This window comes from Antechinus flavipes, chromosome 2, assembly GCF_016432865.1.
Source record: "Antechinus flavipes isolate AdamAnt ecotype Samford, QLD, Australia chromosome 2, AdamAnt_v2, whole genome shotgun sequence".
In the NCBI taxonomy this organism is placed as follows: Eukaryota; Metazoa; Chordata; class Mammalia; order Dasyuromorphia; family Dasyuridae; genus Antechinus; species Antechinus flavipes.
The window spans coordinates 262,278,854-262,301,292 of NC_067399.1; the positions used below are offsets into that span (position 1 = coordinate 262,278,854).

The 22,439-nt window shown below is 33.4% G+C and overlaps 1 protein-coding gene across 1 annotated transcript; it reads left to right on the forward strand.

Moving 5' to 3' along the window:
* Positions 1–7,989: 7,989 nt before the first annotated feature.
* LOC127546612 (olfactory receptor 4K2) lies at positions 7,990–8,946 on the forward strand. Its single transcript, XM_051973638.1, has one exon. The coding sequence runs from the start codon at positions 7,990–7,992 to the stop codon at positions 8,944–8,946; it is 957 nt and encodes a 318-aa protein (XP_051829598.1).
* The last annotated feature ends 13,493 nt before the right edge of the window (positions 8,947–22,439 follow it).

A 22,439-nucleotide genomic window follows, 5' to 3' on the forward strand; every position in this document is an offset into this window, starting at 1 on the left:
TATAAGTTTTGAAAGATTCTCCATCACATTCTGGATATAAGCCCTAAGAATATAATATCGTTTTCTATTTTTTGTAATTAGGTCAATGAATAGTTGCCTCTGTGAGAAGTCATCTATTATTACTGTTCATCTCTTTTTTCCTTTGACTTTTGGAGACTCCTGTTATTATTCCACAAAGTTATTTTCTCCTTAGAACTTCTATTTGCCTATTTAGACAGACTTTGATATCTGTTTTGTAGCTTTAGGTGAATAAAAATGCATCTTATTTTTTTCTTCCTTTAAGCTTATTCTTCTACTTTCCTTCTTCCTGACAAGTCAGGATTTTCTTCTTTCTTGAAAGCTGGAAACTATTTCATTTTAACTTCCCCCCTCCCCCCCCCCATGCTCAATATAATGTTAGTTGTTTCATTTTGTCCAATTCTTTCATAACTTCTTTAGTCTAAGGTGAGAAAACTGAGTCTTACAAAAGGTCTCATTAGTTACTGTTTTTAGGTATAGGTATGGTACTTCATAGCTGTGGGTATTTATTTGGGGATTTTATGCTTCCTAAAGGAATTAAATCAGAGATGATATTCTTTTCAGTGACCACCCCTTGAATATTTCACAACCATCTGAGTCTAGTACTTTTTATACTTTAGGGATCACTTTATATATTCTCCCTTTGTGCTTACAATAATGCCATATTGGCTGTTTTAATAACTCCCATTGCAAGATGAGTGCTATCTCTATTCCCAGTTCCCCACAAATTCCATTTTGTCCATTGCTATTATATGGCTAATAATTCAACTAAGGCTGGTATTTAAAAATCTTTCCATCAGATTATTATGGGACTGAAGACTACTTGATTGACTGATTATAGTGTGGTCCTGATTTCTACTTTTGAGGTAGGTAAAGACAGTTTCCAAAAGGTTTGCCTTTCAATAAATCAAAGATGTATGAATGGGCAAGAGGATGGTGGGGGAAAAAAAAGAAACAAAGAAGTAGAATGTTAATCACTGAGATGAGATAGTGAAATCAATACCTGATTTGGAGGCAAAAGACCTAAAATTAAATTCCAGCAATTCTACTTAACTGCATGATCTTAGGCAAGACATATCATCTTTCTAATTTTCAATTTATTTATCTATAAAATGAAGGAATTGCCATTAAGATCTTTAGGATCCTTTTGTGCTCAAAAGTAATCTGATCTTTTTGTAACATTTGATTTTAACGTCTATTCCTTTCAGAGAGTATGCTAATTGTATCAAAGAGAAACAAATGATAGTTTAATATATAGATTTTGAGAGCCAAGTGAGGAAATTGGAATGAAGAAATGAAGGGATTCACCCAGAATACCACAGATAGACAGTAACAATATCATAACTGGAACTAAAGTCACTAAATAAAACATTTCCAGTACTTTGCTGTCTATGAAATATAATATGAATAAATATACAATATATATAAATATAAAATAATAGTTTTTACTATGTTGTCAACTAGTTTCTAATCAAGCACTTGTAAAAGAAATGTGAGAAGCCTCATATTCTGAAAATTGATAAGCTCACTAAAAGATAACCCTGTCCTTAGATTCCAGGCCATTATCACTCCCTTTAAGTGACCATTATGTAGTGCTATCTTATTGTTGTTTTAGGAAGCAAAATAGATAAGATCAAATTCAAGATAGATTTATCTCAAACTGAATTCCAACATTAGAAAAATATTATTGTGGCAACATAGCATGCTTAATCTAGTACTTGGCATATAATAGGTACTTAATAAATATTGACTGACAATATGACAGATTTGAAAGGATGATGGATTTTAAGCCAGAAAATCTGAGTTAAAGTTCCAGTTAAAATATCTGGCTTTATTATCCTAGGTAAGCCAATTTCTTTTCCTCTACTGTTTTTTCACAATGAGAATGTTAAACTCAATGGATTCTAAATTTCCTTTCAGATTCTGAAATTAACTCTTCTACATAGTTCTATCTGGAGGATAGAAAAAAAAATTCTTTTCAATATTGCTAATCATCATAGTTACAGTCATTATACTAACCTAGATATAATACTAGAAGACAATTTTAGAAGCCATGTAGTTTAAACACTCCTTTTTACAGGATGAAATGGAAACTCACAAAAATTAAATGATTTGCCTCAGCTTCACAACTAGTAAGAATTAGAAGCAGGACCCAAACTTAAACCTTCCTGATTCTCATCCCAACTCTCTGCCATATTCTTCTATGATTATAAAGCATCTGGAATAGTAAAATTTAATTCTAGTTGATATATTTTAAGAAGGACAGTTCCTTCCTAAATGGAGAGTTATGTTTATATTTAGGTTAAAGAAACAATTTCATCACTATAACATGAAAAGGTGTAGAGGGATAGAAATTTATCTGAAAAAACATTGGGGGAGGGTTGGTAGACAATAAGCTCAAAATCAATCAGATGTGTTATATAGTTGCCAGAGAAACTAATATAATCTTAAATTGTATTTAATGAAGTATAGATTTAAGATTATATTAATTATGTAAAAAGGCTCTAGTTTTCATATACTTTGCCCCTCGTTAAACTAGGGTCTAGAGTATTGTGATCTTTTCTGGGTGCCATATTTTTAGGGAAATATTGAAAAATTGAGAGTATGCAAAAAAGAGTGAAACACTTTGAGTTAATAATAAATTATGATTAGTTGAAGGAATTTAAAATTAGTATAATGAAAAAGAGAAGATTTTGGGAGGTCATAATAGCTATTTTTTAACTAATTGAAGGAGTAGAAGATGATAGACTCATTCATCTTGGTCCCAGAGAGCAGAATTAGAAGTTATGGATGGAAGTGGAAAAGAGACAAACTTAGGTTTGATTGAAAAGAAAGATTTAAACAAAATTGTCCCAAAGTGGGTATAGAATGTCTTAAATTTCCCCTAAAAGTAAGTTTCAAGCAAATGAGGAATGATCTTTGTTTGAGATGCTTGTAGGAGTCATTGCATTTCTTCTATAATCTGAACTGGACAGCTTCTGAATTTTCTTCCAGTTCTTAAATTGTGTAATTCAGAGTGGTAATCCATAATTTGATTTACCACATTTTAATAAAAACTTCCTATTTGGTCTCTATACACTCTGCAAATCCTTATAATCAAATTCTCCAAACTAAAAAAGAAGTAGGATTAGAATGTAATTTATTACATTTTGTAAACCGTGATAGACAATATAAAAATTATTTATTCTCTTTAGTTTATAAGTGGGAAGACTATTCTTTTCTTTCCTCTCTATACTCAATCCAATAGTTAGCCATTTCAACTCTTTATTATGCACTGCTTTCAGATCCCTTCCCCTGTTTCCTATTGCTGCTTTTCTCTTGAAGACTACTTCACTCTTGCTACCTGCCTCCTCAACTCTTACTCACAAAGTGCTAAACAAAATTAGAGGAAATTCTATCACTGTGCTAGTTGAATACATCACAAATTCATGTTATCCAGCTTTAACTGGTTCTTCAGTGTAGCAAAGCAGTTCATTTATTCTTCCCTAATTGATGTCCTATCTCATCCTCTGTAGAAACTAATTCATAATTATCTTCCCTTCTGAAATTTCCCAGAATTCACTTTCCTTGATGATTCATCATCTACATTATATTCTCTAAATATAATTCTCCAAGTTGTCACTATCTTTTCTAAAATGTGTCAACCAGAACTGGATTTAGTTTTCCAGATGTTGTATGGCCAGACAAGATTACAGCAGAGTGCTTCTGGATCAAGAAGACCCAAATTCAAATATTGCTTGTCACACTTACCTGCTATGTGACTCTGGGCAAATCATTTAACTTTTCCCTTTTCCTTTTCTGTAAACAGAAAGAGTTAAACTAGATGACCTCTAAGAGAAAAGTTTTATCTACTTGTTTCCAGAATAATGAGTTGGTAAGTAAATTAAATTCAACTTTATTAAATACTTGCAATGTGCCTACATTATGCCAGAGATATAAACATCAGTAAAGATGAAAGTCCTTGCACTTAAAATATCTGAGCAATTTTGGATGGCTAGTAGTTTGAGCTTTACATTGTCTCTGATCTGCCTGATCAGAGGAGACAGTGTGTCACTTTGGAAAGAGCACTAACTCTTGAATTTTATAATTTACTTCAGGAAATTGCAATGGATAGGTGAAGTAGAAAAAATTGACCTTAAAATCTAAAAATACGGGTTTCAATAGTATCTCTGACTTTTTACTATTTGTTTGAAGTTGGACAGATCACTTTACTTCATAGAATTCATTTTACTCTTCTCTATAACAGATCTTTTCCAGCTCTTAACCTTGTGATCCTGTAATTTCATTCCCATCTCTTCTTAATTTTGACTCAATTTAAGACATGGTGCTTTAATTTATTTGACTTACTCAAGGTCCTATGGCAATTAAAAATCTTAACTTCAATTGCTACTGACTTGCTATTAGATTGTCAGAGATTTCTGTCACAGAAAAATATTTCATATCAAAACTTAAGAGAATTGGAAAGGTTAACAACTCCAGTACATAAATTCTTCCTTAATGGTTCTTATTCTATGGCATATTTTTATTTTATTTTTTTATTTTGGGGTGTTGCTTGAGTATCTGGGTAACTATTGCCAACATATTATATCAATAATGGGGGCTGATTGGATATATGGAATGAGGGACAGTGAGGAGTCCAATATAATGTCAGGATTGTCAGTTTGACCTACTGGAAAGATGGCGCTTTCTTTGACAGAAAAGGAAAGTTTGGAAGAGGATTACATTCAAAAGAAAAGATGATTCCAGTTTTAAAAATATTAAATTTAAGATGTCTTCAAAATATTTAGTTTGACACATGTCCAATAGGGAATTATTAATTGGGAATTGAAACACAGGAGAGAGTCTAAGGATGGGTATACAGATCTGGGAATTGGAGCATTATTGAGGACATAGAGAGGAAGAAAAGAGGGCTCATTGGAGAACTTTGGGAAGAGCCATAGTCTGGGAGTATAATGTGGACGATGAGTTATTAAAGGAAACTTAGAAAAAGCAGACTTTTAAATTGGGAAATATAACTGTTATAAAAACTCTTAAGCAAAAGGGTATACCAGAAGAGATGGAATTAACAGGGTAAAAAGCATAAGATGAATTGAAAAAGATGAGAACCAAGAAAAGACTTTTTTTTTTATTATAGCTTTTTATTTAGCAGCTATATGCATGGGTAAACTTATAGCATTGACAATTGCCAAACCTTTTGTTCCAATTTTTCCCTTCCTTCCCCCCGCTCCCTCCCCAAGATGGCAAGTTGACCAATACATGTTAAATACGTTAGAATATAAATTAAATACAAAGTAAGTATAGTAAGTATACATGTCCAAACAGTTATTTTGCTGTACAAAAAGAAACAGACTTTGAAATAGTGTACAATTAGCCTGTGAAGGAAATAAAAAATATAGGTGGACAAAAATAGAGGGATTGGGAATTCTATGTAATGATTCTTAGTCATCTCCCAGAGTCAAGAAAAGACTTTTAAATTGCATAATTTAGAAATGATTGGTAATTTTGGAGAGAATAGTATCAATTGAGAGGTGAAAATGAAAGTTAGACTGCAAGGAGTAGAGGACTAAGAGGAGAAATTAAGTGGAATCAGTGAATGTAAATGTAAAGAATTTTGGCTAATAAAGGAAAGAGGGATATAAAATGATAGCTTGAGGGGATGATATGGTCTAGTGAAGGTTTTTTAAGAATGGGAGAGACTTGGGGATATTTGAGGACAAGGAGCATTAAGACATCTGATAGGAAGAGTCAAGAAAAGAGAGATTATTAGGATGTAATCTATCTAGGGAAAGGGATCATGTACACATGTAGAGGAGCTAGTTTAATCAAAGAGAAAGTTTATCTCTGTCATAAATCAGGTGAAAGAGGACAGAGTAAAGAAAGATTCCTAAAGTACTTGAAATGAAGAGAATAGGAGAAGTGGGGGTTTATGTCAAATAGCCTCATTTATTTTTTCAGTAAAATAGGAGACAAAGTGCCCAATAGGGTAGGCTGGATTGGGGTAGAATGGAGTTTCAAGAGGGAAGATAGGTTTGATATAGTTTCTTCAGGAAATGAAATAGGGTTTCAATTAGATAAGTATAAAAGGATTGCTTTGTTTCAGTGAAGGTCCAGATGAGGTTGGATAACATGAATTGGGATGTACTTAAGTAGCATAGTTTTATGATTTCCACCAACTTGTTAAGCAGCTTATGAGTGAGTGGAAGAGGCAGATAAGATAGTAGGAATAGTCCAGGGCTGGTTTAATCAAGAGAACAGCAAGAGGAAACAGGGCAAAGGATTCAAGAGCAGAGGACAGTATAGAGATGAAGTGAGTTGAGATTAGAGGAGGAAAGGGAAGTTAAAATAGATCTGATGGCTTGTGAAAGCATTGAGAGATAGAAGGAAAGAAAGTCTCAATAAGGCCAAAAAAAAAAAAAAATGGAGGAGAAAAGCCTAGGGATGAATGATATGAGACATTATGGTCAAAAAGGAAGACCTAAATTTCCACTTAGGGAAATTACCACTTGTGGGTAATGATGAGATCTGGTATGTGACCATCCCTAAGTGTTTATGAGGTAAAGTGAATACTTTTTGAATCTTAAAGAGATAGGGGAAATGAGAAATTAGAGAAGCAGAGGGAGCATCTACATGAATATTAAAGTCTCCTAGTATAAGGGAAAATTTGGGGGGAGAAGAGTGGGGTGAGCATCAGTTTATCCCAGTCATCTTTATTTTTATTGTGTAGAAGATTTTAATTTTGTGACTTCAAAGAAAGAAAGAGGGAAAGAAACAAAAGGGGAGTCTGGGAGTGACAGTGGGGGACAAGGAGTAATCCCGTTCTTCCTCTAGCATGATGAGAAGTTGTATGAAAGAAGGTGCAAGCAGTGTTGGTGAAGAAAGCCAGGGAGGCAATGTGATCAAAGAAGTGCCAAGTCTCCAGGAGAGAAGATAGATGGAATGTATCTTCCCTCCATTCATCTGTCTACCTTAGGGGACTGAAAGGGATTGCAATGCCTACAGTGCTTGACCAGGCAGACATCTTTCTGGGTTTCTTCATCCTCCCTCTTGGATTTATTTTTAGGGAGTAAAGGGCAGCGGTGACTTAAGTCTCTCCCCACTATTTATCTATCTGTAGTCCTGTATTCAGTGGCTGCAGAGGTAACTGAAGCAACTCTACTAGCTCTCAGTTCCCCTTTCAATCTTCTTTATAACTAATCCTAAGAGATTTTTGCTATTGGGGGAAGCAAACCAAAGCTGCAAAATAAGAGTTTTATATAGCATCTAATTGATTATTCATCATAGCACAAAGCTGAAGAAGTTTGTCAGCCATTGTTTCTCCTAAAGTATTCTACTAAAGCAGTATGTAGTGGTAAAAGCCATTCTAATGTATCCATTTGTCATGGCTAAATCTCTCTTTTTTAGTTTTCCATCTCTTCTATTTCCTTCCCTTTCCTCTTCCTTCTTTCCCCTCCTCCTTATTGTCTGTGGCTTATGACTATCTTACTATTTCTTTGGGAGCTTATTTGCTTTTTGTGCTTAATTTCTGAATGATCCACAAAATATTCACAAACTGCACAGAGCAATGCAGAGACAATATGTTTCCATTTCACCAAAGTGGAATATATTTTTATATTGTTTTTAAATAGGAACAAATGAACAGAGAGAAATGCCATTTTCAAACAAAATTATTAATCACCAACAAGGAAAACTTGTGCATTGTTCTTCATAAGCTTTAAATAAGAATTGTCAATGTATTAAATTCCTTCTGGTGAAGGTGCTTTAGTGCTTGTGAGAGTAAAGCTAGTAAATTATCAAGAATTAAATCTTAAACACATGATTATAATCATCATTCCCATCACAAAATTATTTATTATTTCTGGTGCTATTTTTGTGGAAAACAGAATTTGAAATATCGCATTGTAATTCCCATGCCAACATTATTTATTTATCTCTGATTTCTTTTCTACAGTCCTTTGCCTGTGCCTGGAGACAATGGATACAGGCAATGAATCTACTGTGTCTGAATTTGTGTTGTTGGGACTCTCCAGTTCCTGGGACCTCCAGCTTTTCTTCTTCATGGTGTTTTCTTTGTTTTATGTGGCAACAATTGTGGGCAACTGTCTCATTGTCATCACAGTGATCGCCGATTCCCACCTTCATTCTCCCATGTATTTCTTGCTCACTAACCTCTCCCTCATTGATATGTCTCTAGCTTCCTTTGCTACCCCCAAGATGATTACAGACTATCTCACTGGACATAAAACGATCTCCTTTGATGGCTGCATCTCCCAGATTTTTTTCTTGCATCTCTTTACTGGCACTGAGATTATCCTGCTAATGGCCATGTCCTTTGATAGATATATTGCCATATGCAAACCACTCCGCTATGCAACCATTATAAGTCCCCGGGTGTGTATTATACTTGTAGTGACTTCCTGGGTGGTGGGTGTCATGCATTCAATGAGCCAGGTGATATTTGCTCTTCACTTGCCCTTCTGTGGTCCCAATGAGGTAGATAGCTTTTTCTGTGACCTTCCTGTGGTATTCCAGTTAGCCTGTGTAGATACTTATGTATTAGGATTCTTCATGATCTCCACAAGTGGTATCATTGCTCTATCCTGCTTTATGCTCTTATTTAACTCCTATGTTATTGTTATACTAACTATTAAAAAACATTCCTCCGGGGGGTCGTCCAAAGCACTTTCCACCTGCACTGCCCATTTCATTGTGGTTTTTATGTTCTTTGGACCATGTATCTTCATCTACATGTGGCCAATAAGCAGTTTCCTGGTAGACAAAGTCCTTTCTGTGTTTTATACTATCTTTACTCCCATTCTGAATCCAATAATCTACACACTGAGGAACCAGGAGGTGAAAACAGCTATGAAAAAACTGAAAAACAGATATTTGAATCCTGACAAGATAGCACAGTCACCTCATTACTTCTAATTAGTTAAGATGAAGCCACTTCTGGATACCCTAACTGATCTTACTCTTGTATTTTCTGTGTTGTTATTATTCAAATGATAATCACCAAATCACTTATAAGGAAGTTTTGTAATTGTTTTTAAACTTCTGTATGTTCAAAATGAGGTGTTTCTTTAAGTTCTATAGAGAAACCTTTGGGCCTCTTTAAGTAGGAAAAGCAGTTTTAGATAGAAGGAAAGAGAAAATATATCATTTGTTTTCACTGTTGCCTCAGCAAAGCTATTCCATATTAATACAAAGGAAAGGTATGGAAGAAAAAAGAAAAGTAGAACTCTAACTTGGCTGTGCAAAATTACTAACTTATTCAGCTTTCTTTTCTTTTCTTTCTTTCTTTTTTTTTTCTTTTCTGAGGCAATTGGGGTTAAGTCACACAGCCAGAAAATGCTAAGTGTCGGAGGCCATATTTGAACTCAGGTCTTCCTGACTTCAGGGTTGGTGTTCTATCCACTGTACCACCTAGCTGTCCCTCAGCTTTCACTTTCAACAAACAAGTTAAATGTCTACTAAATGCTAGGTACCATACCAAACACTGAGGATACAAAAATAGAAAAAGATGTTCTGTTGGGTAGAGAAAATGAGAGTTGTAGCCCCAAGACACATATACTGATGAGAAAGTGGGGCACTCTGGTAGGTATCTGGTGGGGTTAGTTGGATCTAAAGAATTAACTTCTGAGGGGAAAGGAGCTGTCCTCCTTTCCTGATGGTGCCATAAGAGACCTGTTATCAGTTACTTAGCAAGCATTTATTAAACACCTACTTTGTGCCAGGTATTAATGCTAATCTACACTCAGCTCATATATCCCCTTATTCCCTGTCAGGACCACATTTTCTCAGTTTTATTTATGTACCTATATGGCTTTACGTATTCATATTAATTTTTTTATGATAGATTCTTTTGTCTTTTTAAAATATTGATAGATTGTTAAAGGCAACTGTTACTGTTTATTTTAAATTGTTTATATGTATGTAAGTTATGTAAGTATGAAATGGAAGATACTAAGTGTAAAATGTCTTTGTTTAGTCATCTACCTAGTTGGTGGCTGTTCTCAATTCTTCCCTATTCCCATTGAGATATATCCCTGATTTCTCAGGTAACAACATCCATTTCAGAAAGTGAGTATATATATGTGTGTGTGTATATGTATGCACACATTTTTGTGTATGTAAATATATATATGCATGCATGTGTGTATATATATGTCTAAATACTTATATAAATATATATACACATACACATAGATGAAGTTTTAAGAAAAAAAAACTGAAATGGAAGCACTCTAATTTTACTAAGTCCATGTTTTATAAGATCCCCAAAAGTCATAAGACCTGCCATACTTTCTATCTATGTAAATTATTAAGCCTTTTTTAAATGTTTAAAATGAGAAAATACTATTTGCTCTGCCTACTTTAAATTATTGTTAGTGATAATCAAATAAGATCAAATGACATATGAAAAAGATTTGCAAGTTGTAACTCATGATAGGAATATAAGTATTTGTTTTTTGGTTATTTTTTTGGTTTTTGTTTGTTTTGTTTTTCCTGCTCTGATTATTCAGGAAAGAAGAAACAAAAAGCCAAATGTCCTAGGAAGGCTTGGTTAGAGTAAAAAGAAAACCTCTTGAAGGAACTCAAAATTTTGTTAGCAGTTTCTTTGTAGTTATAACACAAATATGAAGCTTGTGAGTCCTACTTCTGATAAGACTGAATAGTTAAAGTGAATTGAAAGTTTCTTATAACAAATGAGTTTTAAAAATCATGGGATATTAAGGGTAGATAATATCTTGCAAAATAGCAAACTAAATCCCTTTATTTTATATTAAAGAAACTGAGTACTAGAGAGGTTATGACTTACTTATTAAGCACTTAACTCAAAGTTTAAAGCCTGATCTATTACTCTAACTCCAAAGTTATTTTTCAGCTATTCCACATTGCCTTGGAAAAGTAAACCAAAAAGTGGTATCAATATTTACACATGTATAATTAGTATGGAGTTAGTCATTGTGTTACTTTAATAGGTCTTAAAATTTTATTATTATAAAAGCAAATTTACAGGTAGAATATTGTGTTTTGGTTTTTTAAATTCTAGAACCTTAGTTATTCATTTCTAATACGATAAATCTAAGGTACTGAGAATGTCACTACATCTGGTGATAACAGACTATTATCATTAAATACAAAATTTTGGAAGGGAATAATTAGTATTATGAGAGACAGCATAGCATTGACACTTTTTGGATAAGATTGAAGGTTGTTTCCTAGATGACAGATTGAAGAAATGATATTTTTGCTTGTTTATTTGTTTGTTAAGGTCAAATTTGTCGTGATTGACGCTCCAAAATATACCCGAAGACAAACAGTTCTGATGCAAGTACAGAATTCCACAATATTTGCTGCAAGTTCTAGAAGGCTGTTATCTCCTGAGTATGATACTACTATTGGGGTAACAAGAAACTGTCCAGATGAAGCTCTTATAGAGGGATTTGGAAGGCAGTTCACTGTTCACCCTGGCAAAAAACCTTACATATGCCTATGAAGTATTGGGTATGGCAAATTGTCTTAAGTTCTTTGTGAAATTCACATTTCCCCTTTTCCCAGATTTTCTGATGACCTTTTATCTTGTTAATTTACTTGTCTTTTGCATTTTGTGCTATTCTGCTACCAAACAAAACGTCTGATTCAGACCCTACTTCTCTTCTCTGGTTCTGTCTGATATTTAGTAATTCAACTTTACAATAACTGATTCCTGGCCCTGAACTGCCAAAGTTGTTTCTTGTATTCTCTCTGAGAAGTATCTTTTGATCATGGATTTCTACTACTCCTCAGCTAAAGAAGCTTCTTTTCTTCATCATTTGGAATTTCTAGTTTTAGTCCTTGTTTCCTCCATCCCTCTTCAAGGCCAGAGACAAAAACAGGCTAACATTATATTCTAAATCCAAGTTTTTAATTATTTTTTGGAGCCATTTGGGAGATGCAGACAGACAGGTTTCTCAATTTCATTCATTGCCACTGGTCTATGAAAGTAGATGTCTTGATTCTGTTTTCAAAACAAATGGTAATGGTAAGAAGGGAATTATGTATCTTCATTAGTGTCACCAAAGACCAAAAATGCTCCTAAATTTTATATATAGGATATTGTGAAGCCAATAGCATCATCTGATGCAACTAGAAACTGTTAATAATTAGAATGAAATTTAGGTATTTGATAAAATTGTAGTGTAGTGATATACAGATAAAATATAGTTAGATTCCACATACGAAAAACATGTTTTCAAATCTTAACTTTGTCCTTTTTTTTAAACCTACCTTTGAGTAATTTAACTTCTTAATTTCTTTGAGCAATATTTAACTTTTATTTTTAACTTCATTGGCTAACTTAACATTTAATGCCTCTCACTCTCCAGTTCCTAATCTAAAACAAAGGGATTAGACCAGATGATTTCTAAGGTTCCTTCCAGCTTTAAATTCTTATTTCTAATTCTGAAATAAGGATCAAGATGAAAAAAACCTGAATAAGTGGGTTTGGATAGTCAATATCATGTTGTTTTTATGGTTGAGATAATTTCTTAAATTAATTTTGCACTAGGTAAATATGTTACAGATTAAGTAACATGTATTTTTAAATTTTTAAATTATTTTCTTAGTGCCTCTTTCCAAGAGATTTTTTTTTAATCTAGCTAAGAAACATTTTTGAAGGTCACCTGAATTTTGTTATTATGGATCTGATTATAATCTTGTTTGAGACTAGGAATGTTTTCCCATGAGATTTATTCTGTACCTACTTAGGGAGGAGGAAGCATAAAGGAATAATTTTCTCTTTCTTTGAGGAGAGAATTTTCAACAGCCATTTCTTTCTTCAAACTTGGTGCAACCCTAGTTGAGCCACAAACTGTATTCTATGTTATACTGCCAAATGTCACAGTCCTCAAAGGATGTATTTCTTTAAGAACTGCTGGGAAGAAAATGTGATTCAAAAAGTAATAATTGCTCATTTCAACAGTGTTATATTTTTTTTCCTGGGAAAGTAATTTAAATTTAATGCACATCATCTTTGCTGTAGCCAAATTGATATTCTCTCTTTCTAGCCATAGGATCATCTAAAAAAAAAAAAATCTCCATATCCTGGGCAGACACATACCTAGAACTTCCTATTATAAGATAAAGTAGAAAGAGTCTTCAATTTTTTTTAGATATGTTTTGTAGTTGTCCAATTCTGTGCTTTAAAAATTTGTCTACATTTGAAAATAATCTTACATTTTCACAGCATTGTCTTCATTATCAAGTTTTGAAAGGAAACTTCAACTTTTGTAAACAAAGAGAATGTGGTATCATGCAACAATCACGGAACTTGAGTTCATTTTGCACATTGTGCAAAAAACTATCTGTATGACCTTGGGCAAATTATATGAACACGCTTGACCTCAGTTTGCTCATCTGAAGGCATTAGGCCTCTCAGGTCCCTTTTAGCTCTTGATCATCATCCTATTCATGTTCATAAAATGCAGGCTATAAATGATGGAACAACTTGGATCAGCCATTAACATTTGCTCTTCCCCTGAGGACTCGGACTGCAGATTCTTTCTTTAGCAATATTACAACTTGCTTTGGTTACTGGGCTTCCTCACCCCTGAGTATTAACTCAGGAATTATTCTGAGGCTGAGGAAAAGGAAAGAAAGCTGGTCAGGAAACTGCAAAGTTAAAAAGAATTCCTTCTTCAATAGACTGACTATATTTGAAAAGAATGGTACTACTTTTCATGGTGATGGCATGTGGTTCATTAGCCCTTCCTTTCTGAATCAAAACAAAACAAAATTGATCACCTATGCAAAAATAGTTTTCCCCTCACCAGTCAATTTGACATGGATTATTTATTCTTTCTTTCTTCTTTGCATTAAGACTTTTCCAAACCTTGCATGCTGTATTCACAGATTCAGAAGAATATAAGTATGGATAATTGTGCAATCAAAAATTTAAATGCACACAAACTAGTAATTATGTAGATCTCTGTAGGATCCTATACAAATAATTGACACCTATGTAAACTATTACAATAAGGATTTGTAGCTAAATGGCTGCTAAGCATTATACCATTACATAAATTGGCTTGTTCAGTACTACTTTAACTTTCATGTTTGTGTCAAGCCAGCCATACCTATTTCTAAATTAATTTGTCAAATAGATTCTTTGTTCTTTCTTCTTTCTTTGCTTTAAGGCAGATTTAGAAAGAGACATATTTCTCTTTATGAATTTAAATCAGTTTCCACTCATTAATCTTTAAAATAAAAATAGAACTTGCAAATGTCAATTAATCTATAATGAGAGCTATATCTAGCAGAATAGCTAGTGTTAGTTAGTCATTTGCACATGTCACTGCCTGCCAGTGGGCAAATCAATTTAAGATGACATATTATATATTGAAAAGTTGATTGATAAACATAATAGAGCAAAAAGAATTATATCTTCTTAAGAAATATTTCCACTAAGTCAGAAGGATCTGAGTTCAAATCTGGCCTCAGACACTTAACACTTCCTAGCTGTGTGACCCTAGGCAAGTCACTTAATCCCAATTGCCTCAGGGGAAAAAAAAAAGGAAATAAAGAAAGGAAGGAAGGAAGGAAGGAAGGAAGGAAGGAAGGAAGAAATATTTCCACTTAACTAGAGCATCTCAGTGAGATGGCATGGCATAGCAAATAAGGCACTGACTTTGAAATCAGGACATCACTTGAAGTCCTGCTTTGATACACGTTAGTGGTATGATAATGGCAATGTGAAAGTCTTTTAGTGCTATGGGCAATTTTGTAAACATATCAGTTATAGAAGAGTTTTCCACCTGCATTTGAGGAAAAAACTGTCAAATATAATTTCCCCCACAGTCTTTTCAGTTCTCTGCTTCATTTTTGTTTATCTTTTTGTTGTATTTATTTATCTCTTAAAGAAAAAAAAATTAAAGTGTCATGTTATATTTATAGTTTGTTCAATTTTTATTATTGAAGGTAGCAACTAAAGAAGTTTTGTGAAAAGTAAAATAAGAAGTCAACTTGTGACAGACGTAAGGGTAAGACCCTTATATTTGGCTTGTATGCTTACTGAAAGAGGAAAGGGAGTAGAAAATTTTTGTACAAAAATACTCTGATTAAATCTACATGAGAAGAAACACAGTTTTACAGATGAAATATGAAGGACACAGACTATTAGATGGTTCAGTTAGACAAATGCATCTCAGATGACTATAATGAATAGATCTGCTGAGGTCAGAAAAATGATTAAAGCATCATTGAATTGTGGTCCTTCAGTTAATTTTCATATATCTTTTTTTTTTTTTTTTTTAAAGAATTTGAGATGTTACAACTATAGAGTGGTAAGTCAAATAACTATCTGTAGGTTGAAAATTAAATATATTTTACCTTATAAAATTTACAAAATAGTCTTACCTCATAAGGGAAGGGGGAGTCACTGTCCCCCCAGTAACTTTGATTTCAGTCATTAGAGATAGTCAATCCTTTGACTCTTATTTGGATAACTTAGGCTATTCCACAGAGCAGCAAATGAGCCATATCAATTAACCCATTATTGGGATTATTGAAATCACTACATAAATCCATACTTATACTCATTGCTCACTGAATAGTTATCATATATTTCTATTTTTTTTGTTTTGTTTTGTTTTTTACTGAGCAGCAACTGAATGCCTATGTATTACAAATTTGGTAATAACCACTAATTTACTTAAAATTTTAAAAAATTACAACAGATATCTGTGTAATCACCAGTATAAAATATTTTTTCTTTGTGATACATATAGCTTAACAATAAGTTAATTCTATACACATGTCCACTTTTTATCTATGTATTCGTTTTAATGTTGTATTTCTGAAAATTTCTGAAAGTTCCCCTTCCCCCAACCCAACATGTATCTTTGCTGAAATCTAACTAAATCTGACAATGTCCATTTCTTTCTTCACAATGTTGAATTTTCTTTAGCATTTTTATAAATAAAAAGTCAAGAGAAAAGGAGAGATAAAGAAACTGAGTAGGAAAAAAAATTGATATTACCAAATAAAATTGTGTTGTCAATATAACTGTTCTGAGTTACTCAAAAATCTTTTGTTTCTTGCCTTATAGGTAAATAGTTCTAGAGTTTAGAATTAACATCCAAATGTCATATTTAGTCAAATTATAGAGCCTTTAATAAATTATGATGGGTTTGGGAAGTTTACTTGGGACTCAAGGAGAGGGCATTTCTTATTAAAACAGATAATCTTATTTCCAGCTATTAACTTAAATTTGGACATAGTGTCCTTCTCTTCTTTGTTTCTCAGGATTTAGGTAACTGGGTTAATATGGTAGTAATGATAGTATAAAGAATATCAAGAACTTTGTCTATTAAGTAACCACTGAAAAGTTATACATACTTTTAAAAATGCATGGCTCAAAGAACAGATGACCACAGTGAAGTGGGAAGTCAATGTGGAGCCTGCTTTTCCCAAGCTAACTGGTGACTGATTATGCTCTGTGAGAAATATGATTGTTTCAGGTATGAACAAAAGGAGAAAAGAACTCAATAGAAAAAAATTCATTCTCTGCAATTATTATTAAGATAATAATCTAAATAACTTTGGTCACCAGAAGGAAGTCACAGAAAAAAACTGTCCCCAGCTTTGTTGGGATCACAGAAGAGTAAAAACCCAATGATGGGTTGTATGTGTGAGAACAATACATCAGGAGATATTGTTCAGAATAACAGATCCTGCTGACTTGGGAGGGTCACATAGTGAAGAGATTTACATATGGTAACATAATGGTCATAGGCCATTGACAGAAATAGTAACATTTCATTGTCAGCAAAGAGTTATCAATAGAAAATCAGAGCTAGACAAGTCTCAAAGGAGATAATCTTGTGTTTAACGAGCAAGTCTGCAATCAACTTCAGTGTGGCAAAAGAGGCCACATAGACATCTAAAAAAGAGATTTGCAAGAACAAAATATGTGGGAGAAATGAAAATATGGCTTCAAAGTGACGATTCAGAGAGGATGATTAGGAAGTTTCTCAAAATGATCACTATATAGAGCACTAAAAACATTACAAAGAGGAAATGTGGGAGCTCTTGGCAACTGGTTAGTCCTACCAACACAAATTCAGACACCCAGGATTATTTTATTCCATTCATTATCACAAGTTGAAAAGATTTCTTTACAAGTATCTGAAAGGAATAAAAACAGCAGAGACCAATTCTCTGAAAGGAAGCAGGGCTTATAAAAAGGCTTCATATACTTTTGAGTATTCTTGAAGCTCCTTTTACTATTATGAAAGCAAAGGACACACTGACTCACCATAGCATTGTCTCCATCAAATTCATTAGAATGGAGATTTGTATCCTATTTATGATCTTCAGTTGCTTATCCTTGTAACATAAGGATTAACTTTTGCCCCTATTGCTTTAAAATTATCCCAAATTCTAAATCAGGGTGATACACACTAAAGATTTTATTGCCTATTTTTGACACACGCATAAAATGCTCTGGGAAATTCTTTTGATATCTAAGAAAATATGTGTTTGCACCAAATGAGGAAGAAAAGGAGAGGAGTGTGTGTGTGTGTGTGTGTGTGTGTGTGTGTGTGTGTATTTCTGAAATAGAGTATATGACCTCAACAAGATAGATAGATAGAGATACATCCTTATCTCTATCTCCCTATTATCTATCTATCTATCTTTCTAGCTAGCAAAACTTGTCAGCCAAATTTAATTCTACATCATTTTTGACTTCACTTTTTTGCTAACAGTATTTACCCTATAACTTTATTTTTATTTCTATTTTCCTTTCTTGCAGAAACCTACTGATTCAACTAAAATTACAAATCATGGACCAAACAAATCATTCAGAAATGGCTGAATTTTTTTTGCTGAGACTTTCAGGGTCCTGGGAACTCTAACTTTAAAAAAAATGCTTTAAATGACTATTTTGCTGAGTAATTTCCTGATTGTATGATCTTGGAACCTATTCTGCATATACTCATGTACTTTCTGCTTAGTGGCCTTTCCTTCATTGATATATGCCTATCCACCTTTGCCATACTCAAGATCATTGTTGATATTTTCAGAAATCACAAAAGCATGTTCTTTGAAGGCTGCATGACCCACATATTCTTTCTCTATGACTCTGGTGGTAATGACATGGTGCTGCTTAAAGCTATGGCATATAACAGATAAATGCCAAATGCAAACTCTTATATTATGTAACCATTATGAGTTTATACAGTTTAATTGTGGGTTCCTGGTTACATGAACTCCTTGAGCCAGTTGGCTTTCATTGTGAATCTGTCACTGGTGCAACACTTCTTTGAAACCTGAATCTTTTTCTAAGCTTGACCAATAGGCAATTGCTCAGTAGATAAAGTTCTCTCTGTATTTTACAGTCTGTACCCCTCCTCTTAAACACTATGATCTCTACCTTTTGGAGCAAAAAGGTAAAATTAGCCATGTAGCCATGAGTGCTAGGCAATTTGCAAAGTTAGTCCTTGCAGTAAGGTTCTTTCTAAACTAAAACTCATAGGTAACAATGTCCATTTTCCCTCTACCATGCTACATCTTTATACTATGAAGATGGTTCTATTAGCATTATAGGCTTGGAGAAAAGTAATACAAGAAAAAACAAAGAGAAAAACTTATTTAGTATATTTTCTAAAAAAAAAAACCCTAAACATTTTTTCTAACATTTTCACTTATCAAATTTACCGCATATTCTGGATTCATAGACAATGATATTTATAGCATCTATATTACAATAAAATAACTTAAGATAACTAATTTCTTTTAAAAAATTTTTTATTATACTTTTTATTGACAGAACATATGCGTGGGTAATTTTTACAACATTATCCCTTGCACTCACTTCTGTTCCAACTTTTCACTTCTCTCCCTCCACACCCCCTCCCCTAGATGGCAGGCAGTCTCATTAAAATAAATAATTTCATTTCATGTTTGTTTGTATAAAAGCACTGCTAGATGATAATTATGGAAATATGTATACAAGAATTGCATATATTTAGCATATATTAACCTATATTGGGTTACTTGTCATCTGGGAGAGAAGTGGAAGGTAAAGAGGGAGAAAAAATTCGGAGCACAAGTTTTGCAAGATTGAATGTTGTTTTGAAAATAAAAAGCTTTAGAAAAATAAATAAAAATTGGAAAACAAAACACAAAAAGCACTATCAGAATGGTTGAAAGCAATTTGTTTCTCATAATAAAATTCAACATATGCCCAGTCTTTTCTTTATGAACCTTCTTCCTTTTAAAACTTCATTCTAGAGGAGGAAGAGCTAGGTTGGAGAGAAGCCAGGGAGTTGCCTGAGTTCTCCCCTGTATGCCAGAGGAAAAAACATTTAGCAAATAAACAAACAACAAACAACAACAACAACTTGAAATCAAACCTCTAAACAGATTCTGAAGTGACAAAACCTACAAAAGAGATTGAAAGACACAATTTTACAGCTCAAGCTAACTTGGAAGGAATTCCAATTTAGGAAAGATCAGTCTCACCTAAATAAAAGGGCAATATAGCCCAGCGCAGACTATGTAGGGACAAGTCAGCAGGAGGGTCTTAACAGATTAGCAAACAAGGCCCCTCTGATATAGATAATAATGCAGTAAACTAGTGGTGGATCCTCTAGTCTCATCATGGAAGGCAAATTGCCAGATTCAGAAACCAGGCAACATCAGGCAGTGCAATGCCAGAGAAACTGAGCAAGACAGAGATGAGAGAACAACTTAATAATGTATTTAATGGAGAGATTTACTGGGACCAAATGGATCCATGGTTTGGACCCAGGGCTGAATGAAACTATTGTCTCAAACAATCCAGCAGTGAATGTCAGATAAAAGATTCTTTTATAGGGTAACAAGAACAATGACATAAGGGGGGAGGTCCCTGGATGGGGATGACCTAATTGGGAGAGGCACCTAGGATGACATAATGGGAGATACTGGAAAGGTTCCTGATAGTCTAATGATGTCTAAAATAGATAAAGACCTTTATCCCATCAATCATAAGATATAAGATCTTTATCATATCAAACATTAAGAGGGAATGGTTATAACCTGAGGCAGAGTAACTGAATAGGACAATTAGGGAAACTGGGTCAGGACATTAAAAGAGAACTGTGGCACAACAGCAGAACTAGATTGGTCTTTCCTAGCACTATAAACAAGTCATCAAATTCCAGAAGTCACTGTATCCAAAACTAAAGCTAAAAGTGCCACAAAATTCAAAGTCTCACAAAAAGCTTGGGATAAAGCCCTCTGTGTCCCAGGATCAGAGTTCTACTTTAAAATCCATGAAATGTGGAAAGAAAGAAAACCAAAAAAGGAAGGAAGGAAGAAGGAAGGAAGGAAGAAGGAAGGAAAGAAGAAAGAAAAGAAAGAAGAAAGGAAAGAAAGAAGAAAAAGAAAAGAAACAATAATCAAGAAATAAAAAAAAAGCACCTTGACCAGAGAAAGTCACTTTGGTGATAAGGTATATCAAAATACCAACTCAGAAGAAGACAAAATGTGAAGAACAACATGTGAAACCTCAAAGTGAGAAATGAATTGGTCTCAAGGGCAAAGAGCCTTCTTAGAAGAACCCATAAAAGATTTTAAAAGTCAAATTAGATATATAGAAGAAAAAATGGGAAAATAAATGAGAGGCATATAAGAGAGAGTCAACAGCTTGGGAAAGGAATAACAAAAGCTAACTGAAGAAATGTATACATTAAAAAATAGAATTGAACAAATGGAATCTAATGATCTCATGAGACATCAAGAATCAGTTAAACAATTTAAAAAGAATGAAAAAATAAAAAAAAATTAAAATACCTCATTGGAAAAAAACAACCAACCTGGAAAATAGATCCAGAGAGAAATTTTGAAAATTTTTGGATTACCTGAAAAAAGAGCCCAGATAGTATTTTTCAAAAAAAATCATCAAATAAAACTGCCCTGATACCCTATAACCAGACAGGTAAAATAGTAATGGAAAGAATCCATCAATTACCTCCTGAAAGAGAAAGGTCAAGAAGAAAACATAGCAAGCAGCCATTCAGTTATCAAGGTGCCACAGTCAGGATTACTCAGGATTGAAGGGTATTGAACATGATAATCTGGAGGGCAAAATTGTATGTAATCTTTCAGGGGAAGATTTTCAGTCATTTTTGATAAAAAACCAAAACTAAATAGAAATTTGATCTTCAAATACAAGGCTCAAGAAAATCATAGAAAGGTAAATAGAAATTTTAAAAATGTTATTTAAATTAAATCCCTACATGGGAAGATGATATTTGTAACTCTCAAGAATTGAATCTTTAACAGGGTAGTTAGAAGATGTATATTTAAAGGGTGTGGGTATAAGTCAACTTGGATATGCTGATTTAACAAAAGACATTGTAGCAAATTAGAATTGGAAAGGAATAGAAGATCTATTATAGTAGAGGGAAAGAAGGGAGGAGTATAAACACAGTTTGAAGTATAATCTCATCAGTTTTGGCTCAAAGAGGGAAGAAAATTCATACTCAGTTGGGTACAGAAATTTATCTTACCTAGGAGGGAAATAGCAAGAGAAAAGTGAAAGAAAAAGGAAGGAAGTGAATAGAAAGGAGGGAAGAAGCACTGGAGGAAAGGAAAAGAGGAGGGAGGAGGGACAGAAGGCACAGAATATTGAGGGAGGGGATATTCAGAAGCAAAACACTGATGAGGAGGGACAAAGTGAAAAGAGAGAAAAAAGTATAAATGGGAGATAATAGGAAAATCATAACTGTGAATGTGAATAGGATGAACTCTTCTATAAAATGGAAGTGGATAGAAGAGTGGAATAAAAAATCAGGATCCAATATGTTGCTTACAAGAAACACATTGGAAACAGAGAGTAAAGAAAGGTAAAAGTCTGGAGAAAAATATATTATGCTTCATCTGGAGGGGGAAAAACAGGGGTAGCAATCCTGATATCAGACAAAACAAAAGCAAAAATAAATCTAATTAAAAGATATAAGGAAGGAAACAGTATCTTGCCAAAAGGTACCATAGGTAACGAAGTAATATCAATGCTAAGCATATATGCACAAAGTAGCATAGTACTGAAATTCTTAGAGAAGTTAAATCAGTTACAAGAATAAATAGAGAATAAATCTATAGTAGTGGGGGACCTCAATATCCCCCTCTCAGAATTAGATAAATTTAACAACAAAATAAATAAGAAAGTTAAGGAAGTGAAAAACATCTTAGAAATGTTACATATGTTAAAAGTTCTAAAGAAAATTGAATGCGGATATAAAGGAATATGCCTTTTTTTCTGAATCTCTTATGATTTCCATTTCCTGTTTACTTTTTATACTTCTCTTGATTCTTGTATTTAAAAGCCAAATTTTCTATTCAGTTCTGGTCTTTTTATCAGGAGTTCTTGAATGTTCTCTATTTCATTGAAT